This window comes from Cupressus sempervirens, chromosome 10 (genome assembly GCF_028749045.1).
Source record: "Cupressus sempervirens isolate cs-2001-9-10 chromosome 10, ASM2874904v1, whole genome shotgun sequence".
Taxonomy (NCBI): domain Eukaryota; kingdom Viridiplantae; phylum Streptophyta; class Pinopsida; order Cupressales; family Cupressaceae; genus Cupressus; species Cupressus sempervirens.
The window spans coordinates 569,245,942-569,269,090 of NC_143127.1; the positions used below are offsets into that span (position 1 = coordinate 569,245,942).

The 23,149-nt window shown below is 34.2% G+C and overlaps 1 protein-coding gene across 5 annotated transcripts in view; it reads left to right on the forward strand.

Moving 5' to 3' along the window:
• The window catches only part of LOC149535155 (immunoglobulin), a 141,916-nt gene that overhangs the window by 60,136 nt on the left and 58,631 nt on the right, over positions 1-23,149 (forward strand). For all 5 annotated transcript variants that reach the window (XM_089806836.1, XM_089806840.1, XM_089806839.1 and 2 more), the window contains one exon: positions 4,872-5,023. In XM_089806836.1, coding sequence (XP_089662962.1) covers positions 4,872-5,023 — 152 coding nt within the window. The remainder of the gene's footprint in view (positions 1-4,871; positions 5,024-23,149) is intronic.

A 23,149-nucleotide genomic window follows, 5' to 3' on the forward strand; every position in this document is an offset into this window, starting at 1 on the left:
TAATTCAAAGGAGAGATCTAAGTTTCTTTTTATAATTTGTGTGTGTACAGTAATGAGAATTGTAATAAAAATGACAAACCCCCTTGAGTTTTTTGCAAGGAAATTGCACATGATAAACAAAATTGCTTGAAGAAGCAGAATCAGGAGTTGAGACAATTACTCAAGCTACATGACATTTAAGTCCCTTCTTCATCCGGTACATCTTCTACCAAACATGATGACAAATCTTCTGATCTCAATGAAAAGATCATGCTTTGATTACCACTTATGCACCTAGAGACATTGGTTTGGCTCTTGATTCAGTCACGTTGGTTGGGCTCTTGATTCTAGTGTATCAAAACACATTTAAAATTCATTTGAAAACATGATTCCAAATTCTATCCATCTTCCACCATGATTGCAGGTTTTGTATTGTTGGTGTTGTCAAGTTGCATATTTGAAAGATTGTTACAATACTCGGTGTTTTGATTGAAGAAGTTTTCCCTTTTGTGTATAATTCAAATTTCAATTCATCTGTTGTGTGCTCATACTTTTTGTTGTCTAGATTTTAGCTAGGTAACTGTGTCTTTGTGGCAATAGTTTAGCTTGTTTTTAAAGCCCTAAAATTTAGATAAATTGTTAATTCTTGTGTGTATACCTGAGAAACAATAAAATAGATGTCATAGATTAGTTAATTTTCTATCACATAGTATAACCCCCAAAAGGTGCTATGTATATGATTATACATAAACTTGTCTTCAAGGGTTTTATTTTAAATTTTATTTTAAAAGGGAGCTTCTCCTAATTCTAAGAAATGCTTGACCTTACATGTTCCATTTTACATTGTCCTGAAAAGGACACATTAAAATTCTGATGAAAAAAAATTACATTTTTGAACTTATGTGCCAAAAGTTGAACAATATACGTAGGGTAAGTGCAGAAGAAGGAAAACCAACAATGTCCTTCTCATTTAAAAAAACCTAAACAAAAAATGGTTGTGGATTAAACACATTGAACAGATGGAAAATAAAAAGTTCACTGTCCAGTATTTCAACGTTTTGTTAAGATTGTAATTGTTCAATCAGCAATCTCCTTCTATAATGGTACATAAGGATGACTTTGTACGCCAAGCCGGTGTTTTGCATGTTACTGACCTAAAAAACTACCTTCACTTAGACCATTTGCATTCATAATAATGATAACATAGTATATGAAATCTTAGATCTAGACACTCAAGGAGCATGTAGAAATAATTTTAAAACAAGATGCTACTTGTCTTGTAATTATTCATCCTTTTGAAGATAGATTGATGGAGGTTCTATAGAAGTCCCCACTCTTAAGAATGATAGCAATACAATGAGCTCATAAAAGCAAACCATACCACTATAATTGAGTACAAAAATGTTGCAATAAGCTTATGCAACCATTGCCTGACAGCTCAAACATAGACAGACCACAATACCTCAAAACTTGACCTAAAGCATAACAGAAAACTAACCGAAAATTTGATAATACTAAACAACCCCAATATTTTTGACTATTTCTACTGTTTTTTCATCCACCCATTGTTATTCGCTTGCTGTGTGTTTGCCTCTACGATGGCTTGTTAGAGATGTAAACCTCACACCATAGCCTCAGCTCTGTTCTCCCATCGCGGTTCTCCATAGTTTGAACTCACGTGGATGCCAAACCCTCTCCTGCTACACCTTTTGTTGCTGCTTTCTGTGTCAATTCTACTTCCACATACTCATTTTCCAGTTTCATCTTTTTGAACCTATTTCCAGAAATGGTTTTACAAAACATTTGGAAATATGTTTTGTAGGCATTTGTCCATATCCCATGTCAACACTGCGATTCTAAATGACTAAAGATTCTTATTTATTATCACCTCCATGCTACATAGTGGTAACCCTTATGGAAATGATGCAGTGTACCCTCTCCACTAGATTTTCCAACCACATAAGAGACTGTTTGTCATCAATCTCTATAAATTATTTTGTGCCATCAAAAGGGCACATCCTTTGAGGCTTGCACATTAATTTTATAGCAATCTTAACATGGTCTATTATTTTTATGTCAATATATTCCCCATGGCAATTTGAATGTTTTCTATTTTGTTTACAATTAGCAAGATTTGAGGGAGATTTAGCAGAGACAAGAAATTCTAAAATTTTGCGAGTGCTCATACAATGGCTTATTTTAGTTGTAACTCTCTCTTGATCAAAACTTTCATTGGCTGAAAAATCTGCCACTGAATTTAATATTTTCTAAGTTCTTATGTCACCTGAAACTGAGGCCTAGTTTTCTTGTTTATATGCTGAACCTGTTCAACATAACAGTTATATTTCCAATTTGGACTGATGTCTTTTTTTATTGAATTGATGACGACCCTAGAGTCTCCTTCAAGCTTCAACTATCAGCTTAGATTCATTTTGTGAAGCTGCAGCCCTAATACTTGCAATGATAATTTTCCATTCTTCATAATTTATAGTACAAGTACAGAAGAGGGATCCACTTTTTTTCTTGAGAAGTCCTTGAGTACTATTCCATAGAAGCATACCGCAGGAGGTGATCAGCTCTCCTTGAGCGTCCGCTGCATAGTTTTGGATATGGAGTAAATACTATTCACGGAGGTCATCTTGAGATGACTAAATACAAACAGGGGTCAAATCACACAGAGAACATAATTGTAACAAGTCATCTAAAATTTCAACCAATTGATATATATGTTCTACAAATCAGCTAATTGTGGAATAAAGCTTACATCAATATTACATCATCAGTGATGTAGAGATTCGGTATAGAGATCATTATAACCTCCTAAGCTATCTATTTGATAATGATTTATTTATTGTATTTGTATTTTTGAATATCTGCAGTTTTCTAATTTGGCTTGTTTTCCACTTCAAATATCAAATATCATGGTTTTCAGTTTATCCACAAAATTGTAGCTTTTGTATTCATTGATATATTTTTTAGAAATAGGAACAATCATGGGCATGATTTTGATTATAGAGGGGTCTCTAAAAGTGATTGGGGTTGGGAGATTCTTGAAAAACTTAAAAAATAGGCAATTAAAACATGTTCCATTTGGTGAGTCTTCAACAAATTTATTTCAATTTTAATCTTTCATGAAAATTGAAACTACTAGAGAAATTGTTTAGAAATAAAGAAGAGGAGAAATGTGCCAGGAGTGAAGGCAGAGGATTGGTTTTAGAGTGGACATATATTGGCAATATATTCATTTAACTTCAATCTGCTCTCGACAATCTTGTTAGAATTGTAATCCACACCTTGAGAAAATATAATCTGCAAGGGATTGATTGCTTAGTGGTAGAGCACCCTTGCATGCTGATGCTATGTTATAGTTTGGACTCTTGAGGACTAGGCTTCTAGCTGATCCACGCTTTGAAACATGCTACCAGAACCTATCTTGGTGAGAGTAGGCTGGCATGTGGCATGTGGGAAGGGGATTAAGAGAGGAGGCTGTTGAATGTTGAGCACACCCTCCAGTAAAAAATTAAAATAGAACTTATGTGGGTTGGTAGGCTTTCTTCTTCATCATCAGTCATATGGCTTAGGGACAGCTCTGGCAAATATTAGACAGCACTTGTGAAGAAGCAAGTTGAAGATAGCAATCCAAACAAAGACAATAATAAAATTTATCGATGCAAATCCAGTAGATCACATCCACAATCTTGTTAAAATTCTAATCCACACCTTGACAAAATATAATCTAAGAGGGATTGATAGCTTAGTGGTAGAGTACCCTTGCATGTTGGTGGTAAGTTCAAGGATTAGGCTCCTAGGTGGTTGATGCTATTAAACATGCTATCAAAACCTATCTAGGTGAGAGTAGGCTGGCATGTGGCACGGCAGAGGGGGGCAAGAGAGGATGCTGTTGAATGGTCGGTACACCCTCCAGTAAAAAGTGAACCTGTATGGCTTAGTAGACATTCTTAATCATCATTAGTCATATGGCTTAGACTCAGCTCTGGCCAATAATAGACAGCACTTGTGAAGCAGCAAGTTCAAGATGGCAATCCAAACAAAGACAATAATGAAAAATTATTAATATGAACTTAGTAGATTTCTGAAGCCATTATATGTCGTGTATATTTGACATCTTTCTTTAGTGGATAACACAGATAATAGTTGTTACATGTCCTGGAAGTATTTTGGTTGTTTAGAAACTGATTAGTTGTGGTGGTTTAACTTTAGGGCAAATTGGCTATGGACTTCTGTTTTCTATACTAGCTTTGAGGTTTAAGATTTGATTCCTTAACATAATTGGAATAGCAATTTAATTTCTAGTTTTTGAGGGTTTGAAATGATAACTAGGAGACATATTTTGACAGCAATCAGGGTTTGAAATGTTAATCTCGATTTCGTCTAGAGATGGATTAGTTAACCTTGCGGACTTTTTTCTGTGCTTAATGTTCTAAATACATGCATGATAATCTGTTGGGAAGTTTCTGGTTGGTTTTAAAGATGCACCGTATCATGTTCTGTATTGGTTAAAATTGTGATTTGATGCATTTCTATGCAAGTTTGGCATCTGGTGATACTCAGATATAAAGGTTCAAGATAATATTGATGCTAATCTGTATGCAAGGATAGTCTGGAGACAGTTAATCCAAGTTGCGATGAATTTGAAAATGCATTCTTGAAATTATTCCCTATAAAATTTCCATCAATATGCCGTGGATTTGTGATTTTGCAGCTAAAGATGAAAGTGCTTGTCGAAGTCTATAGAAATAGTGCATTTGATGTCTGTTGGATATCTTTCCCTTAACTTTTTAAACTTTTTGATGTGTAAATATTTTAAATGAAAATTGAGTTGATTGCAACTTTTTGGATTTTAAACTAGCATATATTTGTGATTTGTTCAGATTTGATACGTGTGGCACTACCAACTGTTATTCCACCATCATTCAGGGGCACTGTTGTACGCTACTTTTACTATCTTGTGGTTACTTTACATGGCAAGCATGTCTCTGTTAACACTGACCAAAGTCCCAGTCATTCAAGGTCTTTGCATGTGGTAAGGTTTTGAAGCCTGTCTATTTTCCCTCTCCAAGTTGTTTGACTTTGGTTCCAACTACACTTTTCCAATAATGTAATGTTTTCTACAATAATTATAATTTACAAAATAGAAATGCAAATTTTCCTTAAAACTTTTTTTGTCCAAAGGCAAAGGTTATGATTGACAAAAATAAAATCATTTTTTTTATTTGAGTCAAATTATTCTATTTCTTGGGGTATATGTGTTGAAACACACTCCAAGAACACTCACAAGCAGAAAATTACTTGGTCAACACAAAATGCACATTTTCATCCTACTTTTTGCAATTGTTGCCAAAAGAATTTCACTGTTTAACTATGATAAAATCGCTTTTGATCAACATCCTAATTAGTGAAAGAACTTCAATCTTTAAAACAAACTAATAATATTATAGTTTCCCAAGTACTTTGTTTCAAAATGACTCAAAGAGGGGTTAAACGATCTCGTTCGTTGTTGATATGTGGGCAACTAACCCAAGATGCCCACCAATCTTGTGATTTATAGAAAATATTATGATGCATTATAATAGGCCCTTAGTCTCCTCTTTAGCTTTACGAAAGGAGTCACTATAAAACAACACTTGATTGAGGAGGTATCTAGTGACATGAAGGGCAAAATGTAACTATTGATCCCATATTGCAGGTACTTGCTTGTCTCAAGGTCCATCCTCACTCTAATAACTTCTTTAGCCCTATCCAAGGCTTTCTACAACTATCCAATTGGAGATTTTCTCCTATCAACTAGTCGTAAATGATGAAAAAACATAATGATTTCTTTTCCCTCTATCCAAAAACTCATAGAAAAACCACGCTCTACAACATTTTGACCATTTGGATCATGATACATCCATAATGACAATGCTAGACTATAACTATTTATGTGAAGCAAAGATTTGTTTAAACATTAAAATTAATCTTTTGGCCAAAGTTCATAATACTTAAAAGTGTGGTAAATTTCACATCTTGCCAAAGAAGTTCCTTCACATATGTGAATTTGCACGTCATATATAAAACTCTTCTATGATTGTACACAAGTCTTGTAATGTTGTGGCTTTTTGCAATACAGATTATCCATTCATTATTTCTGACGCCTTCTTGGATTATATCAAGACAATGGTTTGCACATTGTCTCTAGAACAAGAGAGGTTGTTATTGAATGAGCAATCTTCCAACAATAGCATAGGGAACAATTGTGTCTATGATAAATTGGGTCACAACACAACTACCTCATTAAATCAAGTGAAGAGTGTTTCCACCAATTTCCGTCTATCTGATGGAGCCTTAATTTTTAAAAATTGGAGCTTCAATTTTGAATACTTTTCACATTGCTTTTCATCATCATTTCATCCTCTCTTAAGACCTAAATAAGCATATTACCATGAAGATCTTAAACATGCGTGCACAGTGAAGAATCCAGAATACATTTCAGAAAAATGATCCCAAAGAATGAGGATAGAGCAATTCAATCTCAAAACAGAATTTAGTTGAAATACCTATATTGATATGGGGGAGTAGGAGTCTTATGAACAACCATGTTGATTAATATCAAGGGCACATGTTAAGGATCCTAGAAAAGAAATAGGGGGAAAAGATAAGCAGATGGAGACTGAACGCTCGACTCCAGGAAGGATGTCTATGGAACTTGACAAAAATTGTGTTCAGGATAAGCTAGAATTATTGACTACTGCAACATCAGACTTCAGATATGACAAAACTCCTGCAGACCTACCAGATGATATCGGGAGTTTTGATAGAGGATATTCAAAGCACTGGAAGAACATATCCTGTGCAGCAACCCATGACTTGGATAATAGACAAAACGTGAGTATGGAACCTGACAAATTAAAAGTAGTCAAACAAGTAATTCATTTACAGAGAAGTTCATTATTCAACCCACGGGAATCCATCACATAGGTGGCAAGTGAGAATATGACAAGATGATAAAGTCGTACGTTGAACTGGCATCGAAGGAAGATATTAAGACATGAATATATCAGACAGATAAGAACATTAGCGTGTGTTGGAGTCACCATACGGAAAAAAAGCATAAATTCACATAAGGATCGTCACAATATTCAGATGAATGCATATGACAAAAGTGATTAGCATATACGTACGTGGGTTCATTCCAGTATCCAGCGATTGAGATGGAAATCAAGAATAAAGACATGAAACAACGAAAGAGAAAAGCTTTCTAAAAATCAGGATAAATCATCGATTGATCATTGGAGTTTTACGGAGGCAAATAAAAGGCACGAGGAAAGTTTGTTATTAGCGTTATTAAAAAGATAAAAATCAATTATGACTAAAGTAATTTTGTTACGAGAGGCTGTGATTTTTTTTGTGAGACGCAACTTTTAAAATCTGAAAAGTCACATTGATTCTATTTTTCAAGATATAAATAGACCATCATTTACAAAAGAAGAAAGAAATATTCATATTCTCAATGAGGAGTATTTTATATCTACTTGTATGGAGAAATAAAGGCTATAATATGACTTTGTAATATAAATTCAATTATTTTATTTTTATAATAAAATAAAATGTCTTTTGTTTATTACTAAATGACACAGAGATTTAAATTGCAGATGAATCGTCTTTTGTAATTATTTTTTAGAATTTTGTATACAATTTAAATGTCGGATAAGTGGACATGGTCATTTAGCATTTTAAATTCGATTATCATAGATATAGTGAAATATATAATTGTTTCCGTATTTTTGTTCAATTTGTCTCCCTACCAAAGGAGTTAAAATTCAATATGGACTAATTTAAAATTGCATAATATTTGGTCTGTTTCATCTTGATTATTAAATTGTTGACAATTCAAGTGCATAAGAACTTTATGAAGTTGTATGTGATAATTCAGTGAAGTTGACTCTATTGCCCGGATGAGCAGAAGCATTGGTCTTTTTATTATTGAAATCAAAAAATTATAACTTCCTTCCTACAAGCATCAAATCTATTATTTACAAATATTTTACAAAATATTTAGTTCAAACACTCAGCATTCAGTTTCATTTTAATCGAGTTCAAGGACCTTTCCAGCCAGAGAACTCCAAAACTTAAATTAGCTTAGAAAAGCTTTGAACCAAGTAATCAGGTTCGAGGAGAAGATATACCCACCTAGGTGTAGCAGAGCTTAAAGTGCAGGGGAATCAAGGTGGTTCTCGTTCATTGGCCATAACTGATTTTGGAGTCCTGTCGGAGAAGTGGCAGGCTTTTGGATTTCCAATTTGTGATTTTGGGAACCAACACTATCCAATGCGACCATTGATCATAGTGGCGAAGTTTGATTGTTGTAATATCCTTTTTATCAATTCATTGGTAATGCAAGGGGTGCTTGTATTCAAGGATTGTTTCTGCTAGTTAAAATGAGTATTTCGATATCGTTAGAGAGCGTAGAGGATTTATTGGAGTGGTATGGCACTTTTGGAGGGATTTCAGACAATTAGTTTTTACAAACTATTTATAGTAAGAACACTAATTTAATGAGTTGGTAGAGCTACTATATTTGGGTTGTTGGTGAATGTTTAATTTGATAATATCTTGGCATTATAAGGTGTACTGAGATATTATTTTAAATAACGTTAAAATACTAAATTTAACTATATATCTAATATTGCTTAATTTAATTTAAGGGTTTAATAAAGTGCTTTGAGTTGGGCACAACTTGGGGAGACATGTGGTGAATTTAAAATTAATTACAAAGTTGCAATATCCTAATTAGGGTGTTGACCTTGGAGTATATTAAAGAGGGCTTTTGGAGCTCATTTGTACATATGCTTCTGATATTTCTCTCCGATGAGAAGAAAACTCTATGTGGTTTCTAGAGTTGTGTCTTGGTTCAACTCAGGCTTCTTGAGGATGAAAAGTCCTCTTGGAGAAAACTATGTCTGGTATTGCTTATAAGGTATAAGATATACTTTGGTTGGTATTTGTTGGAGATATTGATCAGGTATTTCAGAGTTCTTATAAGGTATTTCAGGGTTCTTATTAGGATTGAGTTAACTTGATTACTTGCGATTCTGGTTACAATTTTTTAATGTCTTAATTGTATGTGGAGACCCTATGGCGCATCAAAACTACATCTTGGCTATATTGCTTGTTTGAATTCTGATAGGTCAAATGTAATCTCCCATTCTAATGTGACCATGACATATAACTATTTAATGAGGTCATAAATTGCATTAATGTATTGATTAATTTGATAATTTATATAAATCATTAAGGTAATTAAATTTGATTAATTTGACAAGGTATTAAAGTGACTTAATGGTGAGTAAAGTGAAAAGCTAATAAAGTCACTTTATAATTTCCCTAATTTCAAAATAAATTGAAAGAGGGGGAAAGAAAAAGACAGGAAAATAGAAAATCCAGAGGTAATGCAAAGGGAAAGTTAAGATGCTCTGCAGAGGGATATAAAAGACCAATAAGAGGTCCATTCAAGCATGCTTGGTTTTTTTATCATTCTCTTGGAGAGCTTGAGAGTGTTTGGCTCTCAGTTCAGAATTCTAAGGACAAAAACCCTTAAGATTTTTCTGTGGATTGGACAAAATTCCAGTTCATCATTGGAGTGGGTTCATTTTAGGATTGACCAATGTGCTTTATTTTTGGACTGTTTGAGATATCCCTTCAGGTATTCCACATTGTGTTGACAAAGTAGTTTGATTTTGTGAAGTCTATATATGCGATGTATTTAAGATATAATAAAGTTTGTCAGCAGTTTGTTTTATGTTGATAAAATATTACTTAATTTTATTGAATAAAGTGTTGAAGCTTTTCACTAAGTAGTCTTTGAGTACCTTTTCTTATTGATGAGTAATATTCTTTAAAAAGAGACAGAGTTCAAAATTTATGTGTGCTTTACCTTGGTGAGTTGTTTCTTTTGTGGAGTTATAATGAATGATTGAAATAATATACAACAATGTTGGGAGAGTGGCTTACACAGTTGCAGATACATTTTCAAGGGAAATGTTTTGTTTTTGCTGTGAGAAATGTCATTGGTTTTGTTGGTTGTAGTGGAAAATAATTATATTAGCAAAGTGTGTATATTAGAGGAGACATAAGTCTTATGTATAAATGCATATTCGTTCATGTGCTGTGGAAATGATTTATTAAAGTTATGAAGACTATGGTGATTTTTGCAATATATTATTGGCTCTATTGAAGGAAACATGTTACAAGCTAGGGTTTTCGTTGCACCAAAAGATCGATTTGTTATTGTCCGATACAACCACTAGATTTATAGAACACAAGCGGCGGTTAAGCCATGCCATGAATCCCAAAGGGAAACGTTGGCAGTTAGTCCAACAATCGCCCCCTCAGACTTACACGAGGAGATTTGAACCCGTGACCAAGCTCTGATACCACTTGTTACAAGCTAGGGTTGCTGTTGCACCAAACAATTGATCTGTTAATACTTGATACAACCACTCAACTTGTTGAACACATGAGGCAGTTAAGCCATGTCACGAAACCCAAAGGGGAAGGTTAGCGGTTAGTCTAACACAACATACATTATTGATGCTTATTGGGCATCCAGCGATTGGTATTTCCTTCTATTTCTACTCTGTGGGAGTTAATAAATATTAGAATGCTTGAGCAAGAGAAATATGATCTAAATCCTCTGTAATTGGGTTGAATACTACTGGTGTAAATGGAACTTAACCATATCAATGCGACTTTTCTTATTGCCTGTGTTAGGGAACGAGCCTATACAGAAGCAACCAATAGGATCGCCATGTGACTTGGGTAGTCAATGTTTATATTTCGTGTCATCCCTTCTCTGTGGATTATTGAGTTGTTCCATTAGCTGCAGAATTATTATTGCAGAGACATATATATTCAAGCTCTCAAATTATTGTTTGTACTGGTCTTTACAAACTATTTGGTCTGTGCATGCTTTCAGTGGTTTGGTGCGATACTATTCATCCTTGTCTCTGAGAATGTGAGGTTTCCCTGAGTGGCATGTATTAAAAGTATTTCCTTTTGGATGGTTCAGGGTTCCCATACTTGGTTCTTGGAGATATGTGCTTGCTGCTCTTTGTTTCAGTCAGGAACTGCTGCTAATATCACCAGACTTACCATTACGTGTCATTTTCTTCTCTGTGTGTTTGGAGCGCACAACCAGACTTATTGATTTGGAGATTGGCATGAAGTTCATGCTGTGGTCAGATTTTGAATTAATGAATGTAATTGCTGCTGTGGATTCCAGGCTGTTGTTTTTGATACAAAGGTGAGAAATTTGCAGTTTTTCTTACTTGTGAGCTTATGAGTCCACTTCTATATTGTTAGCATGCTATTTCTGTTCTGTTATTCAAATTCTATAAGTACATGTATCTTCCTGAATGTTAAACCTAACAAACCTGAAAAGAAACACACAATTTAGTACAGCAGTGGCTGACTTTTATCAATTTGAAGCATTTGGAACAGAAATTGAGAGGGCATATTTCAGTGGGATGCTACAGACTCCTTTATGCTATATGCAAACAAACTGTTTGACAAAATACTTCATTCTGAGTACAAAGCAAAACATTTGGTAGAAACAGGTGTAGATTATTACATCATGCAAGTCAAATCGTGCCTGCATCAGTGCTTGTGGAGTCAGCATGACCTACATGATATAGCTGAAAAGCACACACTAATACTGAGAGAGGGGCTGGGAGGTGGGGCAGGGAGGTGGGGCTGCACCACTTAGTATTAGAACAAATTTTAACACTTATATCAAATCTGCAAGTATAACTTCGCAAATGTCGAGCAAAAAACACATGTAAGAACACAAAAAATAACATTGAAAACCCCTAAGGGAAAAGCAGTAGCAAAATATTGCTTTTGTTAACTTCTTATTGTTGGCAATATCCACATACGACACCAATCTTTCACACTCGAGCTCCAACGCACTAGAAGCACCAACTCGTTTTGAGCATCGACCAGTATGAGACACCAAACTCCAATGATCTCTGCATGGTAAATGAGAATGCAAAGTGAAGTTGTAACTAGACTTAAAATTGCATAATTCGCATATGTAAATTTCATACCCTCTTCTAAGGTTTTTTCAAGAGGGATGCAAGAAGAGATGGACTTTGATAGTTTAAAGGAAAGAGAATGAGAAATTTGTCCAAGTGTGAATAAGTTCCACAAACTCAAATGAAGGTTGCCCCTACCAAGAAGGAAGTTCTTTGTTCGAGGTTGAAATCTGCTTGAACTAGGGAGCTTTGATATTGGATAAGTGTCAAGAAAATTCTCAATCCACCATTAAATCTGATGAAGTCAAGAAGGCATCACAAACTCAGTTAAGTGCTTCAAAATCAACAAGTGAGCATGAAGTCTGCCCAATAAGTATAGATTTGTATTTCCAAGTGAAATGTAACAAGGATAGTAGTGAGCAGCTCCACAAGCACAAGCTAATACCTCCCATCTTAGGATGACTTCAAATTGCCTAAGTATAGGAAACTTTTTGAAATCGGACTTGAAAGTGCATTTCCAAGGAAGGGATCTTATCATTTTTAAAATTCATAAGGTTGTGTCCAAATTAAAGACCAAAGATGAAGGAGATGCTACAAAAACCTGGGATTTCCAAAGATGAAAGATCAAAGGAAGAAAAGATGAAATCTACAAATGAGAAAAGCAAGCACAACGAAGGACTTCATTGTTGTTTTGCATTTTGTCACCACAAAATGTAGGTAACAATACGAAACTTTTTTAACTTAGTTTCACATTTCTCTAAGATTAGTTCGTTATTTAATTGGTCAATATTGATCAGTAAATTGACTTCAATTCATATAAGAACTCTTTTACTGAAGGCTTTTGTCAAGTCTTTTTTAGTGTTCCGTTTGGTGAGCCTATGCTTGATTTTTGAAGCCTTCTGTTGGTTCCCAAAACCGCAGATTGGAAATCCAAGAGCCTGCCACTTCTCCGGTAGGACTTCTCAATCAGTTTTGGCCAACGAACGGAAATCGCTCAGATTCCCCTGCACTTCGGGCTCCACTACACCCAGGCAGGTAAACCTTCACCTTGAACACTGACTACCAAATTCAAGGGTTTTCTATAGCGAATTTAAACTTTACGAGTTCCTCAGCTGGCAAGGTCCTTGAACTCAATCAGAATGAAACTGAAACTGGATGCTGAATACTTGATGATTGAATGTTTTGTATAAATTTTGTAAATAATGAATTTGATGCTTGCAGGAGGAATATAGATTTTCTGACTTCAATAGAAAGACCAGTGCCTTCGCTTATTCGGGTGATAGAGTCAACTTCAGAGAATTTTTACATACAACTTCATAATGTTCAATGTATTTGTACTGCCAACAATTTTGATAATCCAGATGTGACAGACCAATTATAATGCAATCTTAAATTAGTCCAGATTGAATTTTAACTCCACTGAGACAAACTGGACATAGCTGGGGAAACAATTAAATATTTCACAACACCTATGATGATCAAATTTAAAATGCTTAACTGACCATGTCCACTTATCTGATAACAAAATCATACACAGAATTTTAAAATATAATTATGAAGGACGATTCCCCTCAGTTTAAATCTCTATGCCATTAATAATAAACAAAGAACATTTTTATTTTATTATTAAAATAAAATAATTTTATAATAATAAAATAATGGAACTTCAATATAAAATCATACTGAACCCTTATTCCTCCTTACAATAAATATAAAATGCATCTCTCTAATTGAGTAAAAAAATGTTCGGATGATGAATTGTTTTATTTTCATTTGAATATCTCCCTATTTATATTTTAATGAGATAAGGATGTGACTTTTCGAAGTAAAAAGTCATACTATTAAAATAAATGATTGCACCCTTTCAATAATAATCATTCTTAATCCTTTGGTTAACAAAAACCTTTGGGGAACAATTATTATTAATTCATTGACGATCACTTTGTAAAATTTAACTCCTGCGATGAGACTCATTTCTTCATAAATTTAACTCCGATAGATATAAGCATTCTGAGCACTTGCGGTTAACATTCTTGGACGCGCGCCTGTGCCTCCTCATTTGCCCCTGACCATGTCGGAATTGCATTGGATGTAGATAGGACAAACTGGCGATCATTGACCCTTTTATATGTTCATTCTAGACATAGCCTTGGCGAATAGCTGATTGACTGCCAGTATTGAAGGTGGGAGCTTGAATTGGTGCTGCGATGGAGACTGCAGCTCCTTTTAACTTACGGCTCCTCCAGATTGTTAAAGCCCTCTATTCTCCATCATTTTAATATCATTTTAGCTATCGTCGATGTTCCAGCCCATGCGTTTAATCTTCATATCCCTCAACATATTACTTGAATTCTGACGTCTCCTGTAACTTTGTAATTCGAGGATAACATATTTCTGAATATTCGTTGCTAAAGACCTTGACACCTGTAGATATCGGGCTGCTAGGGAATGTGTGTCTCCATATTATAGATGATATCAAACAATGCATATTTGGTTCTTAAATGTTTATATTCTCTGTTAATTTTTAGCCTGACATGAGTGCTATTTGTCACCATGCATCCAGGACTTATCAATGGATAACTGGAAAAATCGTTTTTCATAGTTCCTTCCAATACTCGCAGCAACAATATAATATATCTGTATTTTTGGGAATTCCGGATGAGTTTTTCCATTCTTATCGAGGCTCTTCACTTTGTTCCCAAACCTCCTATCTGCATAACTATCTGCAGTGATAAGAATACGATGGAACTCTTTGAACACACATATCAGGATACATATTTGTTTCTCGTGTTGCAGTTAAATCCGTGGTTTGGCAGGCTTATTACTTTCTGAGTATTACTGGAAACGTCATCTGCTGAACATCTATATTTTCATTCTTTTCTCTGTACATAATGAAAGACTTCACGGTGGTATGGGCTTATTTTGCTTCCAGCAATATGCATATAAACTCTCAGACCATTCTACAAATCTGTGCATACAAATTTGATTTTTGAACCTGTACATGTTCAACACAAACGTCCATGCTATGAGAACTGCTATTTTATTTCCAGTCTCATTGGCTGTCGTCAATAACACTCTCAACTTGTAGGCATAATTAATTTCTATTTTTTAAGCAGATTGTGTACAATGTTAATTACTTTTAAATAAGAGATAGTCATGTACTAGTTGCTTCTATTGAATACTTGTACTGAAGATTAACTGCATCTATTTTTTATAGCTATCCATATTGTTTGAAGATCAGTGGCATCATCTGCTCTTCATTAATATGCCAAAACAACATTCTTTTATCTCTGCAGTACAACTTGTTAACGGCTGTGAACTTGTTTAGAGCTCCAACTCCTTTTGACTGAGATATTTGACCACTTATAGGAATGGCTTCCACATTTGCCCACTTCTTGCAATAAAAAATGGAGACTTTAAATTTAGGCGCTATCACCTTCAATGCCCTTTTTTGCGTTTTCGAGTTTGTCTTTGTTGGCTTTTGGTCTTTTAGTTTTTCTCAAACCCTTTCTTTTGGTTTTCCCTTTGTTTTGGTATATCTTAGGGCTTAATCGGGTTTGACAGTCAAAAGATATAACCATTTAAGTGTCCAAAAAGTGTTACCTTGAGATGCAATTCCATATATTAAAATATCATGTTATATTTTAATGTTGACATTCACTTTTTGAAAAATATAACATAAATTGACTTTATGTTATGTTTTTAAGTTACTTTATCACTTAAGTGACTAAAGCACTTCGTGTTGAGTTGTTTTTTAAAATTTTCACTTAAGTGACTTTATTAACTATATAATTTGATTTAAATTTTTGAGTTACTTTATGTTTTAATTTAAAACATCTAAGTAAATATTACTTTTTGAATGATATTTGCATATAGTAATTAAACTATAAGTGTAAATATTATTTTTGACCCAATTAAGTGATATTTCCTCAAAAATCAATTGAACGTGTGCTTAATTGATCATTTAAGTTATGTAAAGGCAACTTTCAACTCATTTACATGTACCTCCAAGAGTGACTTTTGTACTAAAAATGCATGTAATGGACTTCCTAGAGTCCATTTTGCATTAAAAACTTTCTTTACATGTAATTCACTTTAAATGTAATTACATCTTGAGTCCACATTTTGGCTTTCCAAAGTTAAAATTGTCAAAAACATATTACATATTGTATATTTTCAAAATATGTAATGCCTTTCCGAGAGTGCGTTTATGAAGGATTGACTTTACATGTAAGTTTCAAAATATGTAAAGGCACTCCAAGAGTGTGTTTTTGCATCTAAACTCGAAAAAGCAAGTTCAAAACATGTAACAAGGCTTGGAGAATGTGTTTTGCCTAAGACATGTTATTTAAAACATGTAAAAGCCTCTCAAGAATGTGTTTTACATGAAAGACCAAAAAGACATGTTGTTTGAAAATTTGTAATGCTTCTCCAATAATGCATTTGGATTCCCAATCCATGCATTTGCCTTTTGAGTCCACATTTTTGCCTCTTAGAGAAAAGACGTCCATGTTCTTGCCCCAAGAGACCACATTTTTGGATAGAAACTTTGGATTTGTCCATTCGATAACATGAAATACATTCCACAAGGGGCGTTTTGGCATTTCCATGCCTTTCCATGCTTACAATGTTGAATCTCCTTGCAAAAATATTACTTCTCATTGCATTATAAGGGCATGTTTTGGTAAAAAGCGCCTAGATTTGGGCATTTCCAGCTTGTGTTTCCCATTGATGGATGGTCGTTTTCAAGTTTGGAGGCACTTTATGGTTATTGGAGGCCAGGTGTTTGCATTCTAAGAGCAAAAATGATTCATGTAATGACCCTTTGAGACCACCTTTTTGATAAAAACAGGTTTTCCTTGAATTTTTTTGCAAAAACGATCTGCATTCAAGTGATTTTTGACTATGTTTTTGGATTGTTGATATGTAAAACGTCCATTCAATGCTCATTTTGGATTCATCATTTACAAGGTTGAAAGAGTTTTAGTTGCGTGTAGATTCTAATTTAGATAATGTTTCTGATACAGAAATCAGACGTGGATATGGCTGAATTCCTACAAAGGGTTGAAAATCCTTCAAGTGGAGAGATGAGGCACATAAAGAGAAGTACCATTCATCTTGTATCTACTTTTCCTATGGCTGCCTTGGAACCTGAGTTCGTCTTAGGATGCGCTCGCCATTTCAGTTCTAAATCTAAAACAATAAAAAATGCGGATAAGAAAGTTATCATCAGTCTAGATCCAGAGGTGATTGAAAAGATTTTCAAGGTCCCTCAAAGTGCAGAATGTGTAGATTTATCTAAGGATAGAGCTCTCTATTGTGGAGCCAGAAAAAGCTAGAGTATCAAAAGCATATGAATGCATCTTACTTGATTGTCCGAAAATAATGACCCTTTGAGATCACCTTTTTGAGGTCAGGTTTTTGCATTTTAAGAATAAGTGGAGGTGGAGGTCAGGTTTTTGCATTCTAAGAGAAAAAACGATTCATGTAATGACCCTTTGAGACCACCATTTTGATAAAAACGGGTTTTTCTTGAATTTTTTTGTAAAAATGATTTGCATTCAAGTGATTTTTGACTATGTTTTTGGATTTTCGATATGCAAAATGTTCATTCAATGCTCATTTTGGATTCATCATTTACAAGGTTGAAAGAGTTAAGTTAGTTGCTTGTAGATTCGAATTTAGATAATGTTTTTGATATAGAAATCAGACATGTGGATATGGCTGAATTCCTACAAAGGGTTGAAAATGCTTCAAGTAGAGAGATGAGACACATAAAGAGAAGTACCATTCATCTTGTATCTACTTTTCCTATGGCTGCCTTAGAACCTAAGTTCGTCTTAGGATGCACTCGCCTTTTTAGTTCTAAATCTAAAACAATAAAAAATGTGGATAAGAAAGTTATCATTAGTCTAGATCCGGAGGTGATTGAAAAGATTTTCAAGGTTCCTCAAAGTGCAGAATGTGTAGATTTATCAAAGGATAGAGCTCTATACTTTTGGAGCCAGAAAAAGCTAGAGTATCAAGAGCATATGAATGCATCTTATTTGATTGTCCAAAAATAATTTTTCTACATAGCCAAAGACTCTACACAGATCTGACTTTAAACCAGAATGTAAAGACTTGATTACCCTTCTTAGCCGAGTATGTGGCCTTTAGGAATTTGGCAAATTTGAACCATGGATGTTCAAATTCATTTTCCAAATCTATGATAATAAAGAACCTATCTTTTGGGGAGAGCTCATCAGTACAACTTTGTGTGAATAGTTGCTTAACATAGAAACTTTAGCACCATTCTATATGAATTCATACCTAGTTTATATTGCTGCATTTATGGGAGCTTTTTCAGGATTATCCACCAAGGGAGACCGCGCTCAAGTTCCTATTTGGAATCACTATGAATAAATCACATTGACACAGAGTAAGGTACATTATGGGAGAGTCCAAGATGCATTCTTTGGATATTCCAGATGTCAATTTGACAAGAAGCTGGTGATCAAGAGAGTATCAGATGAAGCCTGGAACAAGGTGAATTAGTTTGGTTGCATCTTTCTGTAGTTTCCAACTTTCACCTAAGGGTTGATTATTTCAAAGGAGAGTCTTATACACTACCAAGGTCTCCTATTGACAGAATCATTTTGATGAAGTTAACTAGGCAACATATGGAGGTACAATCATATTACAATACTTTACATAAGCTAAGTTTCAATATCACTATCGCTAAACCTTTGGTAATTGGGCGGTATATGCTCAACTCAGTATACAAGGCGAAAGACATGGAGGTAGAACTTCAACTGATTACTATGAAAGAGGTTAAGGCTAGGTATGATTTTGATTAGCGAAGTTTGAATTCGAAAATCAAGAGAGCATTCACTCTTCATCGCATGGAGGACGTATGGATTGATATGCACACAGAGCTAGATATTATGAAGATGGATTATTGCAGGCTCGCCTTGCAGTAGATCATTGATCTCAACATGGTTGAGATTCCACCCAATTTCCAGGCAAGAGACAATGACATTATTCTAGATCTAGAATACCATCAGGCAGGCTTTGACAAGCGTTGTCCATTTCCCATCAATTGGCAACATAAGGAATGCATCTCTATCTTTGATAGATTCCAGTCTATCTTGGTGAATACCAACAAGTGGCTAAAGATCAACTGTCTCAGTCAAATATATCCTAAGCTTGGGTTAGATTGCAATAGTTCTTGACCGGTTCAAAGGACATCTAAGATGGAGATTATAAGCCAAGATGGTGTATCTTCTTCAACCAATGTTCTGGGACTCTGTGAGTCTAAGCAAGTTTCTGCGAGTCTGAGGCAAAGGCAGGCTTTTCGAGGCAAATGGTTTCTGGACTCTGACTCGGCCAAGTCCTAGCAAAGTCCACGTGGACTTGTCGCGTCCCGAGCCTAGGACTCTCACTGATGCCTAAGGCAATAAAGTGTAAAAATTTAAAAAAACAAAGACTTAAGTTGCAATTTTTTAGTTTGTATATCATCTATTTGACCTAAAAAGGTCATTCCACCATTTGCTTATGCTTGTGATAGAGAGGAAAGAGTTAGAGAAGACTATTGGGGGTTTGAGAGAGAAATTAGCAAACCGGTTGGCTCTCCCAAATTGATTGCTGATGGTTTGTACAACTTTGTAGCTTGCACTTAAGCATTGAGAGGAGCTTAAGGAAGCATTTGCAGGAGGCTTATACAAACTTACTTGTATTTCCATTGTTTGTGCAAATTTGAAGAGGTAAGCAACAAGTTGCATTTCTTTGTGATGTTTTGTAATATGTTTTACATTCATATTTTTTACTTTCCATTTTCTTTACATTTGTTTGTCTTTGCTTCTAGTATCTACTATTTAGATTTATTGTAATTTATCTTGATGACAAACTTGATAAGTAAGAAGGTTCTAAAGTTTAAAAATCTGATTTGATGCTAACTTTTTTCTATTTATAATATATTCATATTACAACAGCAAACACATTGACATCATGCCTTAGGGTGAGCCTTCTCGAAGTGGAACTAGGACTGCATTTAACTCTGATGCAGACCCAGCTGCAATAGCAACGGATAGGGCTTGGAAACATGCCATCTCGGGCTACAAAAAAGGAGTTGTTACATATTGGCATTGCGGTGTAATATATAACGAGGGAGGCATAAATAGATTGAAGTATCACCTAGCACATACACCTAGGCGTGATGCTAAAAACTGCAAAGATGTACCCCAAGATGTTATGCAAGACACGCAAACTCTTCTAGAGGAAAAAATGGAGAAAAAAGAATTGAAAAGGAAGCAACAAGAAGAAATGGCACAACTAGCCCAACATGGATCTTCTAGTTTTCGCTCTCCGTTATCCCCTACTCCACCTACGAATGTTATTGCTGTTACGATTGTGACCTTGAGAGCATGGGTTGGAACAAGGAGAAGCATGATTGTGCAAAATTGGCACTTGGAGACTTCTTCATCTACAATAACATTTCATTCAATGCAGCAAGGTACTTATTTATTTAAATTTAAATTTATGTCTTACTTATCTTGCTTTAAAGTTTCAAATTTCAAGAGACAACAATATGCTTATTTTGTTTATTTTAATTTCTTTTCAAATTTAATAGTAATAATATAATATACTAATTTGTTTAACTTTAAATTTTATTTAATTTGTTTTATGTCCCCTTATTGTCAAATTGCAATCGATGATGTTACTGTTTGTGGTCTAGGGCTCAAAGCCCCTAGTGCTAATGAGCTAGGAGGCCCTAGTTTTACCCAAAGGGTGGCTGATGTAGAAGGTGCAATCAAGGAGCAATGTGAGGTGTGAAAGACAAAGGGTTGCACCATCACGATTGATGGTTGGATTGATGTTATGGCCCTCACTTAGAACCCTAATTATAGTGTTCTCCACCTAATAGAGATAGATGATATAAAAAAAATCTCAATTAAATACATTACTACTAACTATTAATGTAATGATAAATGAATATAATATATTCATTAAATATGATATAAGGTTATTACCATAATATAATGTAATCTATATGTCAACATATCGATATAATAATGATATTATATTAATATAATAATAAATATAATATAGTATAGTAATACATCAAATACTATGATTGAAATGTATAGTTATTAAATGAAAAAGAATAAATAATATTTATGATAATTTATAATCAAATAAAGAATAACAATTATGAAAATCTTAATAATAATAATATATTAATCATATAAATAATAATTATAATAAGGGCATTAGAAGAGACACACCCTCTCAAACATGACAAATATATAATGATGTCATTTTGTAGGGAATTACATCATCATTCCAGACTCAAATTTATCTTATCAAACAGGGATTGAGAATGGAGTCATTACAATTGGTATCAGAGCATGATCTTGCCATCCTCTTAGAAAAAAAGAAAAAGAAAATAAAAAATTAACTTAAAGAATCAACAATCGAATAGAAATATTGGAGTAATTAATGGCAGAAGAAAATGGGGGAAGAACTGGTTAATCCATTATTACAAATTATTCAGTGAGATTTGGAGTATTCAGAGCTAGACAAAGAATTTTGATATTGTCGAACCATATCCATTAATGTATATCATAATAACTATGACAGTATGCTACACAATTGCACTAATGAATGTTATTGAAGTTGATTTTATCAACAAAAAATTCCTAGTTTGAGCGCGAGGAACAAATCTCCAATATAAAGAGATAAGAGATAGATTTTAGAACCAATGCAAAGGAGATGGATGATTAAATCACAGAAGAAGAAATAAATGGAGCCAAAAAATCATTTTTAAAAAGGTGGATAAATGTATATCACCTACCATTATTATTACTATCGAAGACACGTCCATTGGACAGTGAAGAAAAAGATCAAAAGAGTGACATGACACCGTAGTGGACCATTTAAGATCTAGGTCAAGGGCAACAATAAGTAGCAGATATTGTTTAGTAAATTAATATATATCAACATGAGAAGTTCAAGATGAAAATGCCTTGCCTTTTGCAATCAAATAAGAACATAGGTATGCGAAATGGTCAAAGGTTGAATTTATAAGAACATACATACCTGTTATACGTCCATTTTCTGTGAGAAATAATTAGACACCGGTCATTGCATACGAACCCGCAAGAGTATCGCCAACATTGAGCAGTTAACAACCGATGATATCAAGAATACAATTCATGAATTTTGGAACCAAGGATCGATAGTTATAAAGTGAGATAAAAATACAATAGAATATATATTCTCTTTGGGAGGTGCGTCAAAGCTGCGTCATGACAGTGGGATCACATTTCAAAATTTTGCCACCGCTAAAAATAAAGGAGATAATACCCTAAATTATAGGGGAAAATGCCATGACGAAATGTTTTGCAACCCACATGCTACCAACGAAGTATATGATCATGTGAGGGACATATAAATATATTTTGTGATTACTCACATCATCAAAGTTTAGAAAAGTATGTCAAAGGACATCGTATAAGGAATGCTTCAATATTATTGTTATTTTATTTGTTTGTAGCAATGGATATTATGAATTTATAATAGATAGTTTCAAACATTAGATATATGTTCTACGAGTTATTACCTAAATGTTGAATAACCTTAAATGATACTATGTTCATGGAGACCAATATTCTCTCTTAATCGGGAAAGGAATAATCTCACATATTATACTAATTTATAATATTATTATGAAATATAATTAAGAATAGAGATGAGTTAAGATGATAAGATTATAATTTGATTCTCAAGGACTCTAATTTAAGAACTAATACTATTAGTAATTATAATATTGGATAAGTCTATAAGGACCATTGTATTAGTGACGTAGTGGGCAGGGAGTGTGCATAGGGGGAGGAGTAAATTGCTCACATTGAGGTAAGGGAACCCCATGTAGATCATGTCCAGACTCGAGCAACTGTAAATCTACCATCCATTACAAGATTTGATACATGGGAATATTGACATTATCCAAAATTACTAAAGGTATCTAGATTTTTTTATGATGGATGGGTAGTGTGTGCAGGGGGAGGAGTAAATTGGTCATGTTGGGGCAAAAGAATCCCAATATGGATAAAGATCTGAGGGAGTTGAGCGCGTCCAACCTTGAGAAGCAGTAA